The 27,295-nt window shown below is 39.7% G+C and overlaps 1 protein-coding gene across 7 annotated transcripts in view; it reads right to left on the bottom strand.

Moving 5' to 3' along the window:
• Positions 1-27,295, bottom strand: part of RFTN2 (raftlin family member 2) — a 54,998-nt gene that overhangs the window by 5,432 nt on the left and 22,271 nt on the right. For all 7 annotated transcript variants that reach the window (XM_033113062.1, XM_033113059.1, XM_033113061.1 and 4 more), the window contains exons 6-9: positions 25,201-25,404; positions 14,550-14,671; positions 13,282-13,385; positions 668-746 (exon numbers count right to left, since the gene is read on the bottom strand). In XM_033113062.1, the coding sequence (XP_032968953.1) occupies positions 668-746; positions 13,282-13,385; positions 14,550-14,671; positions 25,201-25,404 (509 nt within the window). The remainder of the gene's footprint in view (positions 1-667; positions 747-13,281; positions 13,386-14,549; positions 14,672-25,200; positions 25,405-27,295) is intronic.

The raw sequence follows: 27,295 nt of genomic DNA, 5'->3' as shown, positions 1-27,295 counted from the left end.
CAAAGAAAGGGCTTAGTTTGGATTCACATGGAGGCTTCACAGGGAAGAACTGAGAACCCGAATTGGCAGTTAGACCTAGGAACTTGTATCTCACTTTAACAAAATGCGATAAGTTACGGAGAAGTGACTATACAAAAGAAAGGGGGTTTGGGCTTCTAGAGGCAGAAAACTGTAGGAGGTAAGTAGATGAGTAAACTAATGGGAGGCAAGGGTTGTTTTAGTAAGGTTTGTTTATGCAGACTCAAGTCAGTGCCTTCTCCAGGGATAAGAGTTATCTGTGGTGATTGTCTTCTCCTCTTTCTGGTAGGGGAGAGGAGACAACTTTACAAATGGAAATTTATGTCACCTGTAAGCAGGGAAATTTATGCCCTGCTTTTTGTCAGAAAGGAGGAGCGCAGAGTGTTCCTCCTGTGTTTGATGTTTATTAATCGCTTTCAGCTCAAAATAATCCGTATGCCAAATCCTTATTTTGAGGTGGCATATCGACCTCCTGCAGAACTGTCTCATGCTGCCCGGTTGCTGGCACATTTCCCTCGTTAAATGTTGGTTCAGAAGACTGTTTAAAACCAGTTTCTCATCTGTATTCACCATTTAGAATTACAATGAGAGTTTAAGGATTAAATGCTTCAATATGACATTCAGTTCATAAAGCATCAATATTACTCACTTCTGGTGTTTGAGCAGCTGAATTCCATATAACTGGTCTCTGAAGGAACACAACCTGCTTTGTAGCCAAATTCCCTTCACTGCAAATCAAAACAAGAGCATGAGTATTTGTGACTTGGTAATTTTGTGTATTTCACACTTGTTTAGACTATTCCACATGTATCCTTGGTAAACTAATCTTCCGATCCAAAAATAATTAAGAAATATGATTCTATTTTAGTTGCAGCTGGAAAAAAACAAGGAAAAGAAATCCCCGAAAACTAAATATGATCATTACAAAAGAAAATTTTAATGGTTAAAAGCTGTAACCACACTGTGCTAACATGACTATTTTCACCTCCTTGCGTCCCTTCCTAGTGTCTATCAGCCTGTGTTTCTGCATGTCTGCAACCGTTACTGCACATTTGCATTTCTGTGTTCTGTGCTTTTCACCAAACGCCCTTTCCTCGTTTGTACACTGTGATCATATTCTTAATAGCTGCTCAGTGTCTCAAAGATTTAAAATACCAAAATGTACGAAGCCTTTCCTTTATTATTGAAAGATTAGATTGTTTCCAGTTTTCTGTTAATTATAAATAATGCTGCTATAGAAATGTGTATAGCCTTCCTAGTCTTATGACTTATTTCCTTGAGATAAATTCTCAAGAGTGGGGTTCTTAGGTCAAAAGAGTATGATTTAAGCTTCTTGGTTCGCACTTTCAAACGTGTCTTATAAAAAGAAAACCCATTTGGGCTGCCACACGTGAGAAATATTATATACATTTTCAGTGGGGGGCCTGGAGCCACACACAGCTCGTTTTATTTTCAGATGCCCCTTTGTAGGCAGCTACTCAGTATTCTCCTTATTTAACTATCATCCAGGCCAATTACCCTGTGCCAGAGACTACTTGGGGTTTGGATTTCTCTGAAATGCTTTTCACAGAGTCTCCCCGGATTTGTGGAGAGGAGTGTCTGTAGCTAATGTTGCTCAGTTACAACTTTTATTATGCAAAACCCCCGAACAAAACCTCACTATTAGCTGCATTTTATACTGAGCTCTTTTTTGGAAAACAAATGCAACATTGAAACTCCCGCCTTCAGAGGTATATGTCAACCCTATCCCAAATTTACCGATACTGTTGAATTTTGAGAAACAGGAAAAAAATCTTCCTCCAAAGTGGTAATGACAGACTATTTCTTTTCTTCTTTTTCTTTGTAAAAGACTGTTTCTAGTTTAATCTCATTTTAATTTGACCTCAGATTAGAAGAAAATGCCTGGTATGAAATATATCGTAAATTTTGGGAACAACTGGAACCATCAGGAGACGCCAGTAATGACGTGTGTGTCCAGGGAAGGGACAAGCAGTGTACAGAACAGGCCCATCTGTGTTTGGGAGGCCTGGGGTGGCTCCCAAAAGGCAGTGGCTTTGGAACCAGAAGTTCCTGGGTTCAAATCCTGACTCTACCACAGCACGTAAGAGCTGATGACTTTAGTGAAGTCCTTAAATCATCTGACTTTCCTTTCCCATCAGGGGCCTTGTGAAGGAGAAATAAGTCGATGTGCGTGAAGAGCAAAACAAATGTAATTTACTTCCTCCATTTCATTTGATTAACAGTGGAAGGGATGTCTCAGAATCAAAAATTTTCCGGGAGAAAAGTCAAGGGAAAGGGTATGTGAAAATAGAGAAGAGGTTTCTGGGTAATGATCCATGTAGAGAATCATATGAGGGAACTAGGCCTAGAACTATCCAAAGATGAGAAGGATGGGTCAGGGTAGAATTACTCTTCTTGAATAGAAAGCAGGAGAATGTCCGGGTAGGGATTGTGGGTGACCCTGAGATAAGTTCTTTCCAAAGGACTATGGGACGGGCAAGTCTGAATGCCCTGGGATGTAATGACTGTCCCAGAGCAGGCTTCTCCTCCATAACTAATCTGGTAAAACAGTAAATGTGGAGATAGTTTCTCAAAGGTCAAGTATCTTAGGGCAGTCTCTGGATGCCCATAAGATTTTGGAAGGTCAGTGTCTTCCTATCTCTTGGGAGGTGCTTAGAGCCAGATCCTCAGTTTGAAACATCTGAGACCTCTAAGTCTCTGGTTTTCTCAGGGACATTCTGACTTAAAATAGGTCCTGCTATTTTCAGAACATCTGTGAGTTGTAGAACTCCTTTTGGTTTGGAGAATTTAATCATGGTAGAACTACGAGAAAGAGGTCTGAAGCCTTACAGAGCCACAACTATTTGTGAGGGCAAGCAAGGCCCTCACAGTCTCCATGGCTCCTGGGGTAATTCCATTCTCTGATCTGCTATAGAATACTTTCCCTGCAGCATAAATTTCTGACAGGATTTGACTGCTGGAGTCATTATGGGACCAGAGAATGCTTCAAATGCCTTGGATGCTCTCAGAAGGCAGGGCCTCCATCTCTTCCCTACAGAAATTTTCATCCAAAACGTGCTGGATGTGAGCGGAAATGGGTTTGACTAGTTCTACAGCTTTAAACTACAATATGTCAGAACACGTCAGTTTTTCTGTGATGTATTTATCGGAGAGGCAGCCGAGTGTGGGTGAAACAGCACGTATGGCTTTAGAGTCAGCCTGACCTTGGCTTTGCATCCCAGCTCTGCTGCTTACTACTGTGTTTCCCTGAAAATAAGACCTAGCCGGACCATCAGCTCTAATGCGTCTTTTGAACGAAAAATTAATATAAGACCCGGTCTTATTTTACTATAAGACCGGGTCTTATATAACATAACATAACATAACATAACATAACATAACACAACGCAACATAACACAATATAATACCTGGTCTTATATTAATTTTTGCTCCAAAAGACGCATTAGAGCTGATGGTCCGGCCGGGTCTTTTTTTGGGGAACAGGGTAGCTTAATGTGATGTGGAGTGTGTCACCCAATCTTTCTGAGCCTCCTGTTTTTTTTTCTGTAAAACAGAGATGGTTCTAAGGATATCAGTGAGATGGTGAACGTAAAGTTCTTAGCACAGACCCTGAGCACAGTAGATGCTCAATAAATGTTTCCTCCTCCCTCTCTAATCCATGCATTTCATGAGAAAACAAAAAGAAGACTGCATTTGGGTGCCCTTTAAAGGAGAGGGGCTTGCTATGGCATCAAGGGACTATCAAGAAAAAGTCTGGCTTCCCAGTAACAGAAGAGCCTATGGGCTACACTAAAAAAAGTAACCTCAATTTGTGTAGTGCTTTTGGTGTACTGAGTACTTCCCATGTAAATGAGCATGTTTGTTTCTCATCATAGTCCTTTAGGGTGGGCAGAGAAGATACTCCTTTCCTCATTCTATGGATAAGGAAACTGAGACCTAGAGTTTTGTGTTGGGTCACCTCAGCTTCCCACAGCACCACACTATCCCTACAGCAAGCATAGGATGAACTCAGTAACGTCCTGACTAGGGAGAGAGCAGTGGCCTAGTTTAATTCTATTCTGACTGGGAAACTTTATAATAAATGGATAAGTGTAGACTATTTTGCAAACGTGCTGATTTTTCCTCTACACCTGAAACTAATATAAAATAATATTGAATGTCAACTGTGATTGAAAAATAAGTAAGTAAATAGCGACCTGGGGGCAAAAAGGTGCAGATTCTTCTGTGGCATCTCATAAATTAGGATTTCAGTTTATACTGTTCTGGGAGGGTAGTGGAGAATAATGAAGAAAATAAAAGCAAGTGTTCATTTTTCCTGGGCCAATTAGACTATTTGAACAGATCATACAGGTCCTGGTGTTAGTATGGCCAAAGGAAGGAGAGAGATGGGAGCAAGTTCATAGCCTGTGGTATTCAAATTCCATATAAAAGATGAATCATTGAAAGCTTTGCCTTAAAAGTGGTTACCAGAGGGTAAGACAGCGGTGGGGGGGGGGGTAAAAGAGGGTAGAGGGGTCAAGTATATGGTGATGGAAGAACTGACTTTGTGTGGTGAACACACAATGCAACATATAGATGATGTATTATAGAAATTTACACTTAAAACCTATATAAGTTTATTAACTAACATCACCCCAGTACATTTAATAAAAAAGAAAAGTACCTCAATAAAAAAATTTCCCTCATGAATTCAGTTTTGCATTAGAGTGAATAGTACTACTCATAAAAAACACAGAAAATAAACAAACAAGAAACAAAATAAAACTAAAAAGCAATTCTATCATAGTTTGATAATATCTATAGTGATATTTAAATTTAAAAAATTTTTTTTGTGGGAAGTTACAAGGACAACATGAACTTCTGCTTGGTCCAGTATTGTTTATGATTTCAAGCATCTATGAAACAGAGCTGGAGTACTTAGACTTTATGGGTAGGTGGGGGAGACTCTTCCTAGAGAGTCTATACAGAAAATATAAAAACCAGGGTCGTATTTGCTTGGTCAGTGGGAATTCCACAATCCAGTAACCCATAGCTAAATTCCTGCTTGTGACAGTCTCCCACCTGGAATGCCCCGGCCACCACCTCTGCCTCTTCCCAGCTTGCCCATCTTTGGACATTCATTTCAAGTGTGACCGCCGTCAGAAAGTCTTCAGTGATCCCTCAGTTGAAGAGCAATACCCCCTTTTCGGGGCTCCCATGGATCCCTGGTATGGAGCTTAATCCCTTTACCAGGTCATCTGGTTGGTCGCTGGTACACACATTTCCCTCCTGCCAGGTCTAACCTGAGTAGCTTCTTCTCATCTCAGCATTGTCCACATGAATTAGCAGAAAGTCTCCTTTGAAAATGGTACTCAGTAAATATTTGAAGAATCAAAGGCTATGCATGAATAAGTGGCCTTTTGGTTTCTGTGCTAATGTATTGATGCCAGAGAACACACGTAAAAAAATCATAGCAAGTGAGCAAAGGCTTGCAGGAGAGAGAAAAGACTTCCTAGGTCTTTTTACAACAATGAAGTTAATTGACATCTATTATGAATCTTTTAAGCTTCATAAAACGTATTCTTTAGGCACTCCAGCCTATAATAACTATAGCTTAGAGAATTTTGTATTAATTTGAAATGTTAATATGTCTCATGTTATAATCACATTTAAAAATAATTCACTCCTCACCTCTCCTAATTGCTTTTGTAAAGAAAAGATTTCTTAAACAATGTACCAAAAAGGGTAAAAATGGATACATTTGCTTATTTTAAAATAAAAAACTTCTGTTAATTAAATGACATAAGGAGAGTAAAAAGATAAGACACAGAATTAGGGAAGATAATTTCAGTATATGTAACAAAGGACTCATGTTCAGTAAATGTAAAAAAAAAAACCCTTAAAAATACAGTTTTAAATGTGGGCAAAAGATTTAAATCCAAATGGCCAATGGGGTGCTTCTAAGGACGCAGCAATATTCTATTTCTTGTCCAGTGGTAATTACAGTGTTTGTAATTATGCGCATTTGTATTTTATGCACTTTCTACATGTGCGTTTTATTTAACAAAAATGGTTTTAACTGTACTGTATGATGTCCCCTATCATATTGACCTGCCTTATATTCAATCCTTTTTTCATTATTGCTTCCTCACAGAGCCTCTTAATTTTTTTAAATAATTTTTTTGTTTCAATTACAGTTGACATACACTAATTATATTAGTTTGAGGTGTACATGACAGTGATTAGACATTTATATAACTTACGAAGTGATCCCCCCTAAAGTCTAGTACCCATCTGACACCATACATAGTTGTTGCAATATTATTGACTATACTCCCTATGCTTTACTTTACCTCCCCATGACAATTTTGTAACTACCAATTTGTACTTGTCAATCCCTTCCCCTTTTCACCCATCCCCCTCAAGCCCCTTCCCATCTGGCAACCATCAAAATGTTCTCTGTATCTATGAGTTAGTTTCTGTTTTGTTTGTTCATTTATTTTGTTTTTTTTAGATTCCACATGAGATCATATGGTATTTGTCTTTCTCTAGCTGACTTATTTCACTTAGCATAATACCCTCTATGTCCATCCATGTTGTCACAAATGGGAAGATTTCATTTTTTTTATGGCAGAGTAATATTCCACTGTACATGTGTACCACCTCTTCTTTACCCATTTGTCTATCGATGGACACTTAGGTTGCTCCCATATCTCCAAGGCATCTGTTTAGATATTCTACGCCCAATTCCTCTCGCCTCTCCCATTAAATTTTAATATCAAATATATGCTATGTACCTGTTTATGGACTGTGACCTTTCGGAAGGCCACAAAACATAGTAATAGCTAAGATTTTTTCACCCTTGCATAACTAATTTTCACCCTCTGGGGCAATATCACCCCTAATTGAGAATACCTCCTCTAGACCTCCACTGCAGGACTCGTCATGATCTGTTCTGCCTGTTATTTGTGACTGTGTTGTCTCTCCAAGCAGATTATGAGTGCCTGGAAGCAATAGTCTTCCCCTAGAGTGTGTAAAATATTGCCTTGTACATACCAGGCACTCAGTAAATATTTGAGTTGAACTGAAAGAACATTCTGTTTAAAATAAAATGCAAGAATGTGGATCAGGTTGAATACATACAACTAACCTGGTTTCAAATGAGTGGCTTACCTGCCACTGCTTAGTCACTGGTGAAATAAAAATACTCTTATTAAAAGCTTTCAGTTATGGTTTCAAAATCCATTAGACTAGAAGAAATGGAATTTTAGGTTAATGTGTATTGTCTGATTAGTTCTGCATCATCTTACACATTAATTAATTGCCATGGTTTAATGATGGCAACTTGGAAATAAATGAGTAGAATTCTGCTTTTAAAATATGAAGTAAAAATTAAGCTTTTAAAAGCAAAATTATAAAATTAAATTTTAGCTTGCATCTTTGTAACTATGTGCTTGGTCATCAAGTTCCTTTGCCTTTTGTCTCTGCTTTGTTTCTCAGGTATTAGTATGTGTGTGTGAGAGACAAAAAAGGATGCTACCACAATTTACCTCCTCCCCTTTTTGTAATTTTTAGTATTACAAAAATATTAAATATTTTTAATATTTTTAACAAAATATTAAAAATTTAAGTTCAGGTGAGGAAGAGTGATAACTGGAAGTATATATAATAGACAAACTGACAAGTTTTTAAAAGTGTAGCCTTATCAAAATGTTGCTCACTGCAAGATTACTGAGTTTAACTCACAATGGAATTACACAGTACTTTTTCCACAGTACTTAAATTGGAAAGGAAAGAGAACTGCTTGAAAAGGACCAAACATGAAACTGCAATCTCTCCTTCGACTGTATATAAATATGCAACTCCTGCTTTGGCTGTCACTTGAGGGTTTAGAGGGAATTATTGGTGCACATAAGTGTCTCAAATAACTACGTAGGCTTCTGGTGCTTCTGGGCTGTGGGGACCACAAGACTGAGGGCCTTTTCTGCAGGAGCGACAGAAAATGGAACAGGGGAGCAGCACCACCCCCCACCCCATCCCTCCACATCACAATGAGAAGACAATTTTCTCTTTTTGTTATTCATGCCTGTCCTTAAGGACCAGGCTTTTATATTCTCAGTACAGTATAACTTGATTCTAAAATGCTTTCTCTCTTTCTTAATGTAATGTTATAATTCAGTGTTTATGAAAGTGTATTGGAATCACCTTTCATTCGTATTAAAATGCACATTCCTGCCTCTGCCCCAGATTATTATTGGGGAGAGAGGAGTGACCCTGCTGAGGTAGCCAAACAGAGGGAACTTTGGCTCCAACTTCCATTTTATTCTGGTGATTATTTTAAGGTCAGCTATATTAGCTGCTGGTTCATCTAATTTGATCCTCTACCAGATTTGCCCTGAAGAGGTTAATATCAATTTTCACCTTGATTTTTTTTTGAAAAGGATTGGGCTCATTTGTATAAATATATAGGGATGACAATTAAGAGGTATTCTGGCAAGTTTTCAGTGCTGACAACAGTAACCCTGAAATAACGATGATATCAGAGTACCACATTATAATGTTTCTATGGTAACACAGTTTTAATTGTTGACAGTGTAATATTGCCTAGGATAATGAAGCAACAACCTTAACCTAGGGACACACTGCGAAAATACCTTTATTCGATCCCATAATCGGATTATTTGAGTAATGAAAGAAATCAGGGAAAATATCTTATGTATAACACTCAAGTTATGGTTTAGGTGATAGAAGAGTAGGAAAAAGTTGCAATTGTTTAAAACACTGTTGTATATGAGACAAAGATATTTAAGGAAGAAGGTTTTCACTGGCGGTAGTTCTAAGTTTTGTTTTCAGACATGTGGGCCCCAACAGAAAGATCATGACAGGTACTCATTTTTCTGGGTGTGAGCATACTTGTAAGCATGTATCTTTATAGGGTCATTATTTACTTATTTCTGTTTCTTTTACTGACTTGTAATGCTCAGTGCTGATTTTGTATAGAGTGAACTGAAATATTTACATTTTCTGAAATATCACAATTTAGGGCAGGCCAAGTTATCATGCTTGCACAATTGGTTTCAACTTCTTAGGGATTTTGGTTCAGCTAAAGGACTGGGTCCCATATGATAGCTCTATTCTATTAACCTAGTATGCATAGGCTCTGAGTAGATACTTTGCAGTATCTCACTTAATCATCATGACAATCCAGTAAAGTTGATGCTATTGTTTTCCAGATGAGGAAACCGAGACCTAAAGAGATTATGTGACTTCCCAAAGTCCTATAGCTAGTTAATGGTGAAAATGTGATTAAAATGAGATTCATGTAGCTCAAAGCCTGGGAATATTCTTCGAGTTTCAGAGGCTGAGTACTTTCAGGCTCTATCCACCACCTGGACCAAGCTGAACTGTATGTAATATTTCTAAGACCAGCATGTGACTGTCACAGGGACAGCATATTTGGACAAAAATAAAAAGCCAGAGGATAAACAGATTTTACCAGTAATATATGTTACCAGATAACAACAATGAACCTTTACCTTCATCCTAGATTGTCTACCTTCAGGCTCTTAGATGTACCTAACTTACAAAATGTTAGGGAACAAAGCAAACATCAATGTTGCGTAATGTTCATGGCATATGAAAAACCACTAGACATTGTATGTTCTAGTGTACCCTGTAGCATAAGGGCAATTACTACTATTAAAATACATTTTTCTACTACCTTCTATCTAGGATCAAAAGCAGATCCTAAGTGAGGTTCTGCTAAATGGTGATGCTGCCTTGGAATCTCATCACTATTTGACGATTCCATCTAACTTTGACTATCTATACTCTCTTCTTATTTTTTTTCCTTTTTTTCCCCTTCTTCTGCCTCACCCCTACACCCCCGCCCCCCGCCCCGTTCCATTCAAGCCATTGTTTTTCAGTCTAGTTGTGTAGGACACAGAGGGTACAGCTCACTGGCCCATGTGGGAATCCAGCCAGCGACCTCGGTGTTAGGAACATGGCGCTCCAACCACCTGAGCCACTGGGCTAGCCCCTCTCTCTTCTTTTTAATACTCCTATAGAATCTATAGACTGAAGTACTTCATTTAGCCCTTGATTAGTTACTATATTACATTATGTAATACATAAGCTTGACCTGTCCCTACCTGAATGCAAGCCCTTGGTTATGTACTAAGTGTCAGCTTTACCAGCTACAGGGTCCTTCAGAGCAGACAGCTTCCACATCTTTTTATTACTTGATTGATTTTTTTTTAATTTTTAACGCGATTTTTTTTTTAAATCACGGAATAAACACATATTCCTTGTAAAAATTCAAATCATAGAAAACATATAAAGACAAAGTAGAAATCCCATTTCCCTTTCCCCTACCCATAATTCCAAGAGCTAACCACTCACTAGATTTGCTTTGTAGCCTTTCAGAGTTTTGCTAGATATATTCAAAATGTATAAACTTTAAAAATTGGGATGACACTACAATGGTTTCCCAAAACTTTTTTTTAACTCAATAATTTCCAACAGAGAATTCTATGACAATAAAGATCTATATACTCATTCTTTTTATCAGCTTCATATTATTCTATTGTATTGATAGTTCATAATGTATTTAACCAGTTTCTATTGCTAGACATTTATATTGTGTCCAGTTTTTCACTGTTACAAGCAGTAGTTTAATAAGCAGACCAGCAGTTTAGCCCCTTTGCTATTGTAGTTCCACGTGAAGATGAGCCAAAAAGGCTCTGAAAGGGCCCGAAAGGCCCCCCCCCATGAAAGGCCTGAAACGTCCATGCTGACTCCCCAATGCCGTGGTGGATAGGAGGCGTACAGAAAGGCTGGAATGGTGGTGAGGCAGTGGGACTACCTCTGCTCCAAATAGAATATGCAGCCACTTCTCAGTCCAGTGGGCCCCCTTATCACTGGGTCCAGCTTGTGACCTTATGCAGCGCAGCACCCCGGACACAGTGGTCAAGTGTGGTGCGAGGCTCCTCCACTGCCCCTCTTCACAGGATACTCAAGCCCTTCTTTCCCACCTTTACTGTCTGTCCTGTCCTCATTCCCAAGCCAACCAGAAGCAGGAGATGCTGAAGGAGATCCAGCCCATGTTCTGTGGCTCAGCATCCAGCTCTCGGGACTTGCTGTCTAATTTAGTGCCCAGTCAGTCATTCATTTCACTAGGAAATATTTAGACCTATGAGAGCAGAAGCCCTGAGTGAATGGGGGGGAGGATTGTTAATGTATTTTTCATGAGAGAAAAAGGAACATGAAAGGCTCAGAATTCAGAGTACTTTTAGGAAGGATTAACCGTAATAGGCCAAGTGAAACCCTAAATTATACACCTAGGAGAATGACTAAAAAGAGATGAGAAGTCCAGATATACAAATTATTCTGAGGGAGGATGGGGAGTGGGACAGACCATGGTTTGGCAGATTTACACTGAGTGGTAGTAGAAAGGCAGGGGACAGGAGTTCCTTTTACCGTGTTTCCCGGAAAATAAGAGCTAGCTGGACAATCAGCTCTAATGCGTCTTTTGGACCAAAAATTAATATAAGAACCAGTATTATATTGTATTGTATTGTATTATATTATATTATATTATATTATATTATATTATATTATATAAGACCCCGTTAAGACTGGGTCCTATATTATATAAGACCCGGTTAAGACCTGGTATTATATTATACTATAGACCTGGTCTTATAGTAAAAAATATTATTTAACTGTAAGACTGGGTCTTATATTAATTTTTGCTCCAAAAGATGCATTAAAGCTAATTGTCTGGCTAGGCCTTACTTTTGGGGAAACAGTATCTCACTACTTCCTGCCAAGTTCCTCAAGTGGTAATCATCTTCAGAAGCGTGTGAAATGCATGCAGGTTTATGGGTCCCACCCTCAAATCTTCTGACTGTCCCACTGGGGTGGGCCTCCAGCATGTGTCTGTTCATAGGCTCCCCAGGTGATTCATATTGCTTGGCTGGAAGACCAAATCTTGAGAATTACTGCTGTATTGTGATGACAGGTATGTCACAGATCTTAAAAAGATGGGAAATAATACTTCAGGCAGTTGTCAATCACAATCTGAGAAGTTACCAATAGATCTCTGAGAAGATAAGCAGATTAATTGCTTTGCTGACTTCTAATCCCTCCTTTTAAAGCTTGAGTAAGTGTTCTCTGTATCCATCTTTATTTCTCTCCCCACCTGAAGAAGGTGTGGCTTTATTATAGAGCCAAGTCAATCAAATGTTTTTAAAGTTTGTGGGGACATTGGGATACTGGTAAGTTACTAAGCTAGGAAAACCAGAGAAGGTGAGAAGGATGGATGAGACAGACCAAGGAAGGAGGAGTTGTATTCTCAGCCACACCTGACAATTACTCAGAATGTTAAAGCTTGACTGATTCTGTGAGAGGAGAAGGCTCAGGTGCTGTCCTCCGTAGGTAGTCTCTGGCCCCGGGCAGGGCAGCCAATCATTGGCTGGATGCCAAAGAGGGCAGAAGGAACATATCTGAGTCCAAGGGATAGCAAAGCACTTTATACAGAAGACTGAATTTGTCTCTCTCACTCTCAAAAAAAAAAAAAAAAGTACAATTCAATTTTTCCTTCCCAGGAAAGGAAATAGGGAAAGTTAGTAAAAGGAGAAAAGGAATTGTTGGTATTTGTGAAGTGTTGGCATTTTGGTACTAATGTAGGCATTTACTTTAGTGGCGACAGCTACTAACAAGTCGGTACTCCCGTGACAGCTAACCCAGCACGCCGGAGGGGCGGGGGAATGGGGGCCGAAGCGCGGCCCCTGGCTCCCGGGCTCCCCAACCCCGCCGCCCGGGCGCCGCAGCTCTGCACAGGCGGTGCACAGGAGCAGGACCGTGGGCCCTACAGAGGGGCGGTGCTTTGCTGTTTGCAGATTTATTGGCACTCAGTCTTCACTCTAGGAAAGCACCGGCACCTTGAGTTAGAAAAAAGGGTTTAGCAATGCCGTCTTCCGGGAAACGGCAGCGTTCGGAGTGCTATAGCAGCCCTGAGTTGTGAGTCGTGCTCCCATGGCCCTGCGATGGCTCGGCCCTCGGGGAGGAGACTAAGAGCGTGCACATATACAACTGGAGAGGATTACACGTGCTGATCTCCAAGGTCCATGAAATCAGATTAGAATTCCAGGGAAATGCTTTCTGTAGGCATTACATAGGCGTTTGTTAAATTGAATTATCTAACAAACGAACCGTATTTTAGAATTAAAAGAGAGTATGTAAGGATACTTTGGCGTTACCTGTCATGTCTCAGTATCGGTGTAGGCAACACGCTGGTCAGGAGCCACCCAAACTCAGCCAGAGTGTGCAGCAGAGGGCCGTAATCCGTCTTGATTTCACAGCCCTGTGTGGTGGGTAAGCATAACCGCGTGAGTAATGGCAGAGACAACCAGCTCCACAAGTGATTACAGTAAAGGGCGATGGGTGTTCCAGTAAGGGGAGTTCACGCTCCATTAAGAACCATTTCGCCAGGTTGCAGTCTTCCTGGGCTACCTTTTCTGCTACCTGCTGCCTTCCAACCCTCGAACCAGTTTAGAAACACTGCGGATCAGAGTGGAGAGAGGTTTCCATCTGGTTCTCCAAAGCGTGGGCCTTCCTTCAGTCTTGTTCTGGCATCAGACACTAATGTGTGGGGCAGGGCAGGAATCTGTATTTTCAATAAGCTCCCTAGGTGATTTGGATCCAACTAGTTTACAGACCACGCTTTCAGAAACTCTGGTTTAGGACTGGGAGGTAAGGACCTGAGAGGAGAGTGAGAACTGGCGAGTGAAAGGTGAGAGGAGCTTACGTGTGGAAAGTCCACTGCTTCTTCCTCAGCTGGAATTGATTTTTCCTTGGAGCTTTACCTTTTTCCCAAAATCCTTTTTATTCCCCTCAATGGGATTTCTAGTTGCTTTGAAAATGGGCTATGTTTCTCCAACCTTTGCAAGACCGGAAAGGTGGCAGTATCTATGGAAGAGGCTGTTGCCTCATACACACAACACAATATACCTGAATTCACCTCAAGGGCTCCATTTGGTGATATCTGAATTCAGAGTGCACACAGCAGCAGTGTCATCTCTGATTAGGAAGGACAATGCTGTGTGTACATATTTGGCCTGCTGAGAGAGAAAATACCTTTTGGATATTTTTGCCTTTGATAGTTCACTTGGGTTACTTGGAGATAAAATACCAGTAATTGACTGAAGTTTTTTCACTTTCCACCATCTGGCAAGTGTAAAGAGAATCTCAGTGCTGGGGGACTTTGTTTAGAATTAGAAAGCCAACTCTTTGGGAATCTACTGTTATTTATGTATAGGTAATCATTTTGCCGTCTTATAACAAAGTTGAACATTGGGTAAAGCCATGTTCACAGATCTGAAAGAAGTTTGTTCATGCATTTGTGATGAAATTCTGAACACTGCACAAAGGTGTCTGAAGGATACTGCACGTGTTAGACAATGAAGATCTTTACCATGTTAAACTAAATATAAAAGTAAAGCTAAATTGTCAGAAAACTGCAGATTACCTCGATAACAGTCCATTGTTCTACTACGATGGCATCATTTCCTTTCCTACTGGAACCTGGAACTCCAGAGCCTTCTTCTTCATAGATAAAGAACCCTTCCAAAGATTTAGGCAAATGGTCCCCTGTGAGGAAAAGGATACAATTAAGAAGAATTGTAAATACTAAGTGTCTCTTAAGATTGTTTAAATCCTTGAGTAATCCTTATCGGAAGCTTAAAGAAAAATATATCAATTAATGAACACAGGTTATGGCTCAATCAGTAACACCCTCTTCTTCTTTGAAGGTTAATTTTTTTTTTCTTTTGCAAAGGTCAAGACAATTTTATACTTCACTGAATTAAAATCAAACTATAAATATGAAAACTACAATAACAAAAACAAGATAAAATAATATCATACAGAGAGAGGCAAGATTTCCTGAGCCTAAGAAACATCTGCAAATGACTTCACCTTCAAATCAAATTTTGGTTTCTGATCTGTACGTTGTACGCATGTTAATTATACCATTAAAAGAAACAACATTAAAAATGTTAATCCTTGAAATTTATTAAAATTTCAAGGTGTGATATTAAAACTAAGCGAGGTCTTCAAAAAATATAAACACAGAACAATTCTTTACCTCAATGATGCTTAAAAAAAAAGAAAGAATGGTAACAGGAAGATCCTACACAGAAGTCATTGTCAAAAGAATTCCTGCTGGGAAGGAAGTTTTAAGGGAGGGCCTCTCTGACGTTTTCTTGAATAGTTGACAATAACCAGCTGGCCAAAACTAAAATGATTTTATGGAAGTGCTTTTGTCTCCAGTTTTGCAATAGGAGACAATTTTCCCATGGTCGCGTGCTGGTTAAACATTTTGGTTTTTACACAGCACAATGTCACATCAAAGTTGACAGTTAATCTAAATAACAAAGGCCTACAAAGTTTTCAAATGTTCTACTAAGCTTAAATATAAAAAAGACGAAAGTAATTTCAATATAATTTTCAGTTTTAATTTTTATTAACAGGCTATAAACTTTAAGAGAAAATCATTATGTTATTATTTTTATATCACAGTTAAGGCAGAATATCACAAAGAATTTACGTTGTTCAGAGTGGTTTCCAAGAACCAGTCAAGTTAAATTTACTACTTAGTTGTAATTTGTTTTCTAATTACAGTATATTTTCCACTTCCTTTAAATGTACTGGCCCTTGTCACACCAAAGTGACCAGAGGAATCAAATCTGTTTCTGATTGTAAGTTCAGGGCATCACTAGATCATCTTTAAAAATGTATATGGTCCAAGTCCTTTTTTAGAATGTGGGTATGAATTTTAAAAATAATTATATACTGCGATAACTATGTAGTTATTTAAAATCTGCCTCTTATTTATTTTGGGGATTCTATAACGTGAGAACCATAGGTTTTGTGACTCTGCATCTGTTTTCTTATTCTCAATACTGGGGTTCCCTAATACTTCTAAATTTCTTTTGTTTTGAAAGAGAGAAGATGTGGTAGACTCATACAGTGCAATCCTATATGAGAATAAAAAATGGAAGACTCACTGCTATGCAGCAATATGGATGCATTTCAGAGATACTATGTTGAGCAAAAGAAGCCAGATATAAAAGACTACATACTTTATGCTTCAGCCTACATGAAGTTCAAGAACAGGCAAAATTAATCTATGGTGGTGGAAGCTGGAATAATGCTTATCTCTGGATGGGAGGATAGGGTTGACTGGAAAGGGTCATGAGGAGGTCTTCTGGGATATTGGAAATATCCTGTACCTTTTTTTTTTTTTTTTTGCATTTTTTTCCTCCCAGCTTTATTGAGATATAATTGACATGATTTTTTTTAAAGAAAATAATCATTTTATTCTATCTAAGCATAATTCATGCCCAAACTTGTTAAGTTCTGCCAGAGTTTTGGACTTCATAACATTTCTTATTTTTCATTTTCTTCGTGAGCTCTACACTACCTCAAAAATAACTTATCCTTTAATGGGATTAATTAGCATAAACAATCTAATTCTGTGAAACCTATTTAATAAAGTACAACACATAATCAAAATTATATCACCTGGAATTGTCAAACTGTTCATGAAAGCCTAAAAAAACCCTCCAAAACAATTAAGCTAGTTTATTTAACATGTAATTGATAGTTGTCATAAAGCAAAACTTAAATTGTTTTCTGATATTCTAGTGTATTTTCATAAGCCTTTTAATCTATAATTCTATAGATATAATTTTCCATCAGGAAGGCCAGATATATATTTAATTTCTCTTTATATAATTAAAGATTGTAAGAGGGTGTAGGCTATAATTCAGATATAATTTAGTCATAAAACCATACATAGCAAGACCTTATAAATAATCAGGAAAGAGATAGTTAACATTATTGCTTAGTCTTATAAAATGGTAAATTTTAACCAAATTGTTGCCTCTATGCTTTTATTTATAATGTTTCTTATACTTTTTTAAAATTTTTTTATTGGGGAGCAGTGTGTTTTTATAGTACCCATCAGCTCCAAGTCAAGTCGTTGTTTTCACTCTAGTTGTGGAGGGCACAGCTCACTGGCCCATGTGGGAATCGAACTGGTGACCTTGGTGTTATGAGCACTGAGCTCTAATCAACTGAACCAACTAAGCCAATCGGCTCCCCCATGTTTCTTATACTCTTAAATCATACTGCTTGGCAAGTAACATAGATACTGATATAGTTTTTTATTTCAATTAGTTGTAAATTAACTCTAATTTGTTAATCAATGCATATATTCCTCTTTAACTACTTACTACATTGCCTCAGAATTAAACCTCCTACAGAAAGTAACCTTCCCGAGTGGAAAAAACTGCAGAGCTTTATCTCTTCCTTAAAGATTTTCAAGTTTTATAGGAACACAAACTCATGAAAAAACTAATTAAAATTTTGGTATTCCATCTTGCTTTACTAATTATGGAATAACAGAAAGATGTGAACAAATGTTACTTTATAGTTCTCAGCTTAACATAATGTAACACTAAGAAATACTGTAACTGTTTACCAGCTAATTTGTAGCTTCCTCAAGTATGGGACACCACTACAGTTCTATTAGTGAGGAGAAATGAATGATCAATCTTAGGTAACTCAAAAGGAAAATGGGAGGCATTAAAAGATCAACTGACTTTTGCTTTTAAGAATCTGCTGTTGCCCTGAAATGCCAGATTTAACAATAACAGCAACAACAAAGCAAAAGATTACAGCAGCAAGCCACCACATAAGCACATATTAAGGATTCTGAAACAGTCAACAACTTTTTATTCCCTCTCAGCTCATTCTGTTTTATCTTCTTTTTGTTTCTCCTGGTTTTGTGTTGCAGGCAATTCCAGACTTGCCCATTGCATAGGTTCAGCTTTTCTCATGGTGATCTCAATCTTTGTTGCGGTCATAGTTACATAACCTTGCTTTACATCAATTACACCCCATAATTTCACATTTTGATGACATTCCTTCTTTCCTTTGAATACAATGTGCACATTTAACAATGGACTGCTTGCCACTACTTGACTAAGTTCTGGAAGTGAGTTTTTGGCATACACCGAAATAGTGACTTCTCCCCCATCTATGCCAGTCATGTCTACAGGGAACTTTCCCCTCAGCATCCTTTGCAGTCCACATGTGTTTCCCTGTTGTACAGCCCTCTCAGGCTAAGAATGTATTGGAATTACAAGCTTTTCTTCTACAACAGCTCCAGTATTTCATCGCTTTATGTAAAATAGGTGGTCCAGAGTGACACAGGTCAGGCCCAAACCCCAGGCACCCCAGGAGGGTGCGTTTGCAACCACTGATTGGAAGGCTGGGGCAGCTGCCAGCTTCCCTGGACAGATGATTTTTTTTAGCTTTGGTGAGATCTAATTGATGTATAAGGAAATGTTCTGCATCTTGAACAGCTGTACACACAAGATTAATTCACTTTGTATATGTATGTTATACTTCAGTTAAAAACTAAAGTCCTTTCTTCTCACTTTAGAGCTCCCAAGGACCCCTGGCTGGTTTGCTTAGGGCTCATGCCAATCCCCAGAGCCAGAGCCAGAGACGATTGACTCTTCCATGGGAAGGGGTACTTACATCTTTCGAGAAATTCTTCCTAACAGAAGTGCAGCTAGGGAGGGTGGCAGGGAAGGTCTCATGGGGAATGACCATTTGGTGTATTATATCTTCCAGGTAATGGGGTGAGGGGATAATTCTGAACAGTTACTTAATAACTGTCGCTGAACGGAGTCATCTCTTCATATTACATAATCCAGAGCTCCCCACCCAGGGTGCTGTGGCCCATTGGTGTGCCGAGAACCCTGTGACAGGGATGCCAATATATGGGCGCCCCCTCCAGCCCAGAGCAGTATTGTCCACTTACACCGTGTGCCCCACACTGACCACTTTCTACGTGTGCTTAACACGAAAAAGTTACAAAGCATTGGCCTGACCCACTGCTTCTTAAATTTTTTAAAAAAGATTTTTATTAAAAATATAGTTAGCATACAATATTATATTAGTTCCAGGGGTACACCATAGTTATTCAACAATTGTGTACCTAAAGCAGTGATCACTATGATAAGTGCAGTAACCACCTGACACCATATTATGATATCACAATGTTATCGACTATATTCCCTATGCTGTATATTACATTCCCATGACTTATTTGTTTTATACCTGGAAATTTGGACCTCTTATTCTGCTTCACCTTCCTCCCTCTTTTTAATGTTTCAATGACAACTGACATTCAATATTAGTTCATGTATTAATTTCAGGTGTACAGCATAGTGGTTAGACATTGATATAATTTACAAAGTGATCCCCTGACTAGTCTAGTACCCACCTGGCACTATACATAGTTATTACCATATCATTGAGTGTATTCCCCATGCTTTGCTTTACATCCCCATGACTATTTTGTAACTATCAATTTGTACTTAGTCCCTTCACCTTTTTCACCCTGCACCCCAACCCACTCCCATCTATCACCCCAACAAATCTAGTACCTATCTGACACCATACATAGTTATTAAAATGTTATTGACTATATTCCTTATTGCTATACCCTACATCCTCATAACCACTTTTTAACAACCAATTTGTACTTCTTAATCCCTTCCCCTTTTTTCACCCACACCTGCCAGCTCCTTTAAGTTTCAGCCACTGATAAAGCCTCAAATTGGGTGAAGCAGGGCCTCAGGGAGTCACTAGAGTGGGAAGAACTGTGGTCACAGGTTAATGCAGACTCTGGTTTGGTGCCAGTGCTGAGCCTGGAGCTACTCAGCAAAAGTCTCAGAGCACACTGAGGCCAGTTGCACCTGCTTGGGGCCCGTGGGCGCTGATAGTTTCCCAAGAAAGAGTGCAGTGTGGGCAGAGCTATTTGCTCCCAAAAAGTGCTTCTGGTATTGGGGGAGTTGGGTAGGGTGGGTCAGCAGGGTGGAGCAGTGAAGCTCACAGACCAATCAGATTCAGATTTGGCCGTGTGGGGGCGGGCTCAACACAGGAAAGATGGCGTCCACCTGCTGGCTGCAAGGGAGCAGGATTCCACACAGGGAAAATGGTGATGGTCCTCCAGCCTCGCCCTGAAGCCACACACCTCAGTCTGCCTCCCCTCCTCCCGTCTGCCTCTGATGTCTCCTGAGTCACCATCCCTCTGCTGAAGCCCAAGGTGAGTGCCTGGCAGTGAGAGAGTTTGTGCGCGGGCTTGTTAAGAGGACGTCTGGGTTTCCTACAGCCTTCTGTCCCACCTGGATAGTTGGAATCCCCACTGTTTTTTCACAGCCAGATGTTGTTGGGGCTTCTCTTCCTGGTACCAGTACTCTGGGCTGGGGAGCCTGGTATGGGGTTGGGGTCCCTCGCTCCTCTGGGGGTCACCTCTGTGGCTGAGTTATCCCTCCTGATTCTCAACCCCCACACGGAGGTTTGGGGCCTGTTTTGCGTATCAACCCCTCCTACCAGTCTCAACGTGGCTTCTTTATATCCTTAGTGATAAAACTTCAGCCAGACTTCAGATGGTTTTCCAGGTTGATTGTTCTGTAATTTAGTTGTAATTTTAATGTGTTCATGGAAGGAAGCAGGCACAGTGTTTATGTTGCCATCTTGGACCTCTCCCTCAAAAAAATTTTAAGCCAAGTACCACCCATAGCAAAGGAACGTACAACTTGTATCAGTGAAGGATGGTCTCCAGGTACAGTTTGAAACAACTGTGACAAGAATAAGGTTTCCTTAAAGTCTACTATTGTATCTTAAAATCCATGCAAGCTTTGCATCATCTTCAAATATACTCATATTTGAAAAAAGTAATGTTCTCCCATCTCCTCACCCCCATACCCCAATCTTAAAGTAATATTGACACTCCAAGAGGAGGTTTATCCTGTGAACTTGTAGTCTCTGGCACAAGGCTGCATACTCCAAGGGTAAGTGGACCTTGGTGTTTAGAAGCACAAGCTTAAAGAATTCCCAGGGAATGGTTTACTTGTCTAGATGTGATGTTACACATTCATTTCAGCCAGATATGTCATTGACAGTCCTGCAAACATGAGGAAGGGTAACATTCCATTTTAGTATTTTTGGTCCAGGAATCATTTTTGGCATTAAACTGCCTAGAGGTGGGCCCGTGACCATCTCTGAGAAGTGGAGAGCAGGCACATGGGGAACTCTCCTTCTGCATCTCATTCATGAGCATTCTGTCTCCAAAACAAATCTCAGCCTGTCTATTTCTCTCCATCTCCACCTGCGAAGTTGCAACAGCCTCTCCACTTCCACTCTTGCCCTCTGTGATCCATTTCCCAAAATGATGCCAAAGAGGCTTTTTTAAAACTGCAGATCAGGTCATAACTTGTTCTTTAAATTTTTAATGAATGACTTGGAATAAAGTTCCTGCCAGGATGGCAAATTGGTTAAAGAGCACACACTCTACTTAGGTACCTCCCCGCCCCACACACACACTTTCTAGTTGTGTGAACATGCGCACATTATTTAGTATCTCTGGCCTTAGTTTCCTCCTCTGTAAAAGGGGAATAATCATACCTACCTCATAGGGTTGCTGTGAGGATTAAATGAGTTAATAAACGTAGAGTGTTCAAAACAGTGCTGGCACAAAATAAGTACAAATACATGTTGGCTCTTGTTGCATTATTATATTATAAGACTCTGCGTGGAGTGGCTGTTGCTTACCTCCCCACCTTGTCGGGACCCATTCTCTCTTGCATCTGCTGCCGCACTGACAGAGACCAGTTCCCGGTTCCTCTCTCCTGAACTAGTGTTTTTGTACATTCGGGGGTGTTTCCTCTGCGCAGAACTATCTATCTCTGACTGTCCCGTGCTGGCTCCTACCCAGCCTTCCAGTCTCAGTCAGACAGGACATCCTGACTACCCCTCTAGGTGGGTTCTTCTCTGTTGCTCCCATTACGCTATCCTATTGGGTGACATTACGATACTTTTCTCAATTTTGAAATTACATATATATGTTTTGACACCTGTTACTGCCTGACTGCCTGAATCCATGTGGCTAGTTCTTCAAGAGTAGGGAAGACATCCATTTTGCTCATAGCTGTAAACCCACCCAAATGCCAGGCATAGGGCCTGGCATATATACATATATGTGAAGTGAATAAATCCAGGTTTCAATGTCACTCTACCCCACTCCTCATTCTGCTACATCTCCCTGCCAGCTGCACAAAAGCATTTTTATAGGGGTGCAGAGATGGAAATGAATAGCAAGAGAAATCTGTAAAGAATTCATAAAGAATTAAAATGTAGCCTTAAGGTGTGGGTATAGTAAAGGTGGGGAGAGACTATGCTCTGAGTATGATGGGGGCATTTGGAGGTTAGTGAAATGTGGGAACCTCAAGGGTGTGTGTGTGTGTGTCTTGTACCAGCGGGCAAAGCTGCCCATCTCATCTCATGTCAGCTGCCCTCTGGACCTCTATCCATTCTGGTAGAATAAAGTGTTGTGTCTTTGTTGGCTCAATTGACTTGGTGCTTGTGGGTTTATTTGGAGGTTTTTACCCCACTGTGCAAGTCCCAGGTAAATGTGCAATGATTCCAGTGGCGGGCTGGTTTGATAAAGGCCAAGCAATGATGGCCAAGGTCAGGTACAGGAACCCACTGCAGGGAGAACCCTCAGGTGCAAGAACACTGAGAGGGCCGCAGGGCGCCTCTCCTCTGGGGCTTTTCAAAGCAGAAAAGGCTTTGAGGGTGAGTGGGAAAGGGCACTGAAGAGGAATTTCACAGACCTTACAGCTTTTCCACCATGACCCTGCTGAGGGAGAAAACTGTTTTTAAAAGTTTTTTTTCTTCTCTCTATGTTTCTTAGGGAAGGCATTTTATAAAAATGAAATTTGTGGACTAACAGATTTAGATTTCTGAGCACTCTCTGGTTTTATACTTCAGTTCCTCATAGTGGGCTGACTTCTGATAATATTTTGGAAGAGGATGGAAGCAAGACAAAACAAAATATGCATTGTCCTCCATGTGCTTTAGATGTCAGGCATCAAATGTCCCAGAACAAAGCAACCGATTCAGGCCTGCTTCCTCTTCACTTGCTTCTCACAGTGACGCAGGCATTGGTCACCGGTTCCTCTATGCAGCTTCCCTGTATTCTCCCAGGAAAGTCCCGAGTGACACACCCAACTGCCAGACCCCACAGACCGAGGTGGCTTGTTAGGGGCTTGGCATGGCCTGCAATGTAAAATGTCTAATGAGACATTCCAGAGCTGCTGAGAGGGAGACAGTCTCCCCCTGGGCTCTCTCAATAGCTTCTGAGGCTTCAAGAACAAAAGCCCCACAGATCCTCTAACTGGCAACTGCTGTGGCTAATTTTATTTTCATCAGGCAAGGCCCAAGGCATGGATGCCTGAAAGAGACTGTGAAAGGAGTATTTTTTGTTTTTCCTTCAGCAGTTAGTTACAACCCAAAATTTGAAATGGTTCCAATTTAGGCTCTTTGGAGGGAAAGAGAAGGAGAAGCTGGGGGGAGAGAAATATGGATATGAAGCATAAACCGACCTCCAAATACGTGATCCATACTACAAATATTGTAACCGCATAACAAGTGTCAGGAAAAAAAAGTAACCTCAGAAAATGAATTCAGACAGCGGTTGAGGCCCCGTGGGAGTCACTTTGCACATACTGTATCCTCATAACAATAAAATAGGAGTATTTTTATCCCCTTTTGAGGAAACTGGGACTCAGTGAGCTCAACTTACTTCTCCAGATCACACAGCTAATAAGTAGAGAACATAGGATTTAAACCCAGGTGTGTCTGATCCTAAAGTCCATGGTCTTCCTATTAGATCAACTTGGAAGATGTTTCCAATAACCAAACAATATGAGAAGTATTTACTGAGCGCCTGCTATGTGCCAAGCACTATGCAGGGCTCTATATTTCTGGGTGCTGTGATGGGCTTGATCCTTAATCTTGGTTGCCAGTTAAAAGGATCTACTGGAAGGTGACTTTTTTTTTTTTAATTTTATAAGAGTTTATTTGAGCCAAACTGATGCGATATGCCAGGGAACATTAAATCAGATGCTCCTGAAACATGACTCCTGATAATTTAAAATATCCAAAGTTTTTAATTGTATCAGTGAAGGTATCATTAGGCTAATTTAACGATAGTAAGGTATATTGAGATCTCATCTGATTTGCTTTTTCATAACTTCCATCCGTTCATGGGTCCAGTCTTTTTTTTCTTCCCTCCCTTCTTCCACCTCTCTCCCCACCTCCCCCACTCTGGTTCAAGCCATTGTTTCTCAGTCTAGTTGTGTAGGACACAGCTCTCTGGCCCATGCTGGTATTATGAGCCTTGCACTCCCCCGGGCTGAGGCGGTCGGTCATCGGTAGGCCACTCACAGCTGTTGCCGGCCACTCACGCTGACCTCTGGCAGCTCACGGCAGCCTAGCTCCAGGGAGAACTGTTGTTCACAATCTTAACTGTAGAGGGTGCAGCTCACTGGCCCATGTGGGAATCGAACCGGTGACCTTGGCATTAGGAGCACGGCACTCCAACCACCTGAGCCACCGGCCAGCCCAGCCAGTCTTCTTACTATCTATTTTTCTTTTATTTTAGTACTAATCTTTTTTTAAAAACACTTTCCCTAGAAAGTCATTTTTGGAAAGTTTATTTTTGTGACAGAGACGAATGATTACATACTCTATTGCAACTAAAAGAGGAAGGCTAGAGCAACATGAAAGATAAGGGGACAGTAGAAATAAATATGGGATCAATATCATTTTCTGAACCAAAGATTACTTTTCTAGACATATTATAGAGTTAGGTATAAACTGGAGTACATGGTGGGTAGTGTCCAAAATTGGGATAATGTAATACATTTCGATAGTAACTATCAAATGCCATCACCAGCTTCCTGATTGGGGGTTTGTAGTACATTGTATTAGGAAAATCCTACTAATTGATCACATAGTGGTTTGTCTAGTCTTGACAGGTACAACCCAACAGCAAACATTACATTAGAATTCTATGACACCGGATGATTAAACTTTTAAATTAAACTACATAGCTGTTTAATGATTAGAATCTATTTCCTTAGGAATAATATCTGTTCTTTGAGTCACAGAACTTGAGAGGTAGAAACATTTCCACCAACTCTGACACAAGCTCAAGTTCTTTAGATATCAGTATATCATAATATAAAACTTACCTTTAGATGTTTCCCAGCACACAAAAGAATCAATTAAAGACAAGCCTTGCTTATAATAAAATGTAGTTAGCTCCAGCCAATCGGCATCAAGTGTACTAATGACAGATCCTTTTCTTGTTACTTTCACTGACAGGATGCCCTCCTGATAGGTCCAGGAGGTTGATTCATCATCAAAGACATTGAAGACTGTATACAACTTGTTATCTGAGGATAGGCATTCAGAAGGAAGAAAAAAGGGGAAAACTATAATTTCACTGAAAAGATTCTTAAAATCTTTTATTAATCATGAGCTATTTTAAGCACATAAACAAGCATAGAGGATAATAAAATTAACCACCACTCAGCTTTATCAAATGTTAACATTGTGCCATGTTTGCTTCAGACTTTTTTCAAAGAAATGAGAAACGGATATAGTTGAGTCTTGCTATGTAGTCTTCCCTAGTCCTAGTCTCCAGAAATAGCTACGACTATAATGAATTTGGTGTTTATTACTCTTGTGAAAGATTTTATTCTTTTAATATATATTTATATACCTACAAATTATATACAATGTGTTACAATTTAATAGCTTCTAAAAATGGTATCATAGTATATATATCAATCTATAATTTTCTTGTTCAATATTATGCTTTAGAAATATAATTAATACTTCATAGAGCATATTCATTTACTTTACATAGTATTCCAGTTTACTATTCTCCTGTTGATGGACATGTACATTATTTCCAAATTTTTGCTATTACAAATATTCTTCATGTCTCCTTGGGGAGTGACTCTAGAATACATATTTAGACATGGAATTGCTGGGTCATATCTTCTACTTTACTGTAAGTTGGCAAATTCTTAACTGGGGGCCCTACGGACCCACATCTGTGATTGTGTTTTAGGAAGTCTAACGCCACTTGCATTATAGACAAAAGTATTTGGGTATGTGCGTTATGTGCATTTTTCTGGGTTAAGTCTCACGGATTTCATCAGATTCTCTAAGAAGTCTTTTGTGTGTGTCTGTTCCCCTACCCCTCTTAGTGGTTCTAAGAACTACTGCCACAGAAAAGTTATTAAGAAATATATGATTTAAAAATAAACTATTTACAAAGTGGAATCTGAAGATTGATAATTAAATCAAGTAGGTAGCGTATTGGGTTTAGAACTTCAAGTACTGGAAATAGACACCTGATCTAATCAAGGTCAGGAAGGGACCCAGCAGTTTAAAGGCAGCAGTGAATGGAAGATAGTGACTAGCTCTCTGACCACAGGTCCAACAACCATTGTTCACCGTTACACTCCTACATTTTTTACACTGCAGGAAAATCAGGGTGGTGGTTAGCTAGGGAACTGGTGAAGAAAGGAGATGGTGGTGGTGGTGAGGATGGCTGAGACGGTGAGTTGGGAAATACTCCTGGTTTTCTTAAGGAAATTGTGCTGACTGTGGCCGAATAGGTCTTTGTCATGTACAGGACGTTAAGCACATCTCACCACAACCCAGAAAGCACACGCCACCAGTGTGAGCAGCTGCAGCACCAACACTGATGACAGGATCAGCTAATAGTAACTAACTTAATTCGGAGTTTATTCTGTCCCAGGCACTGGGCTAAGCACTTTGTATACATCTATTCTACTTCTCACAACAACCTCCTTTCTATAAATAAATTGAGGCAATCTTACTCCACAGCTCTTAACTCTAAGGTATACACAGTCTTTTTATATTCTGTAATAGTGCTTTTTAAAGCATGCCTGTTAAGGTATCAGAAAACTTTGGACAGTCCAAAAACATGAATAAAATAGTCTCAGTTTCTTCAAAGGAGTTGCTAGTTGGAAAAGCAAAATAGCACTATTGTTTAAAGATATTTTAGGATGCAGACACTATTGTTATAGTAATTGTTTCACCATGATGTGCTGTTTTCATATTCTAATTGATGATCAAAGAAAGTCAGTTAACTTCAAGGGTGAAAACCATCCATGAAATGGGAAAGGCCAAAACTAAAAATTCTCATACATTGTTTACAAGGACAAACATAATTCAGAACAGCTTTCTTTACAGAATCACTTTTTTGGTACATATGCACAGCCTCCATTTTACAGGGGAGCTGGTGAA

The sequence above is a fragment of the Rhinolophus ferrumequinum genome, chromosome 8, assembly GCF_004115265.2.
Source record: "Rhinolophus ferrumequinum isolate MPI-CBG mRhiFer1 chromosome 8, mRhiFer1_v1.p, whole genome shotgun sequence".
Taxonomy (NCBI): Eukaryota; Metazoa; Chordata; class Mammalia; order Chiroptera; family Rhinolophidae; genus Rhinolophus; species Rhinolophus ferrumequinum.
Note: the sequence above shows the minus strand (reverse complement) of the source record. Positions and strands in the feature narration are given on the sequence as shown.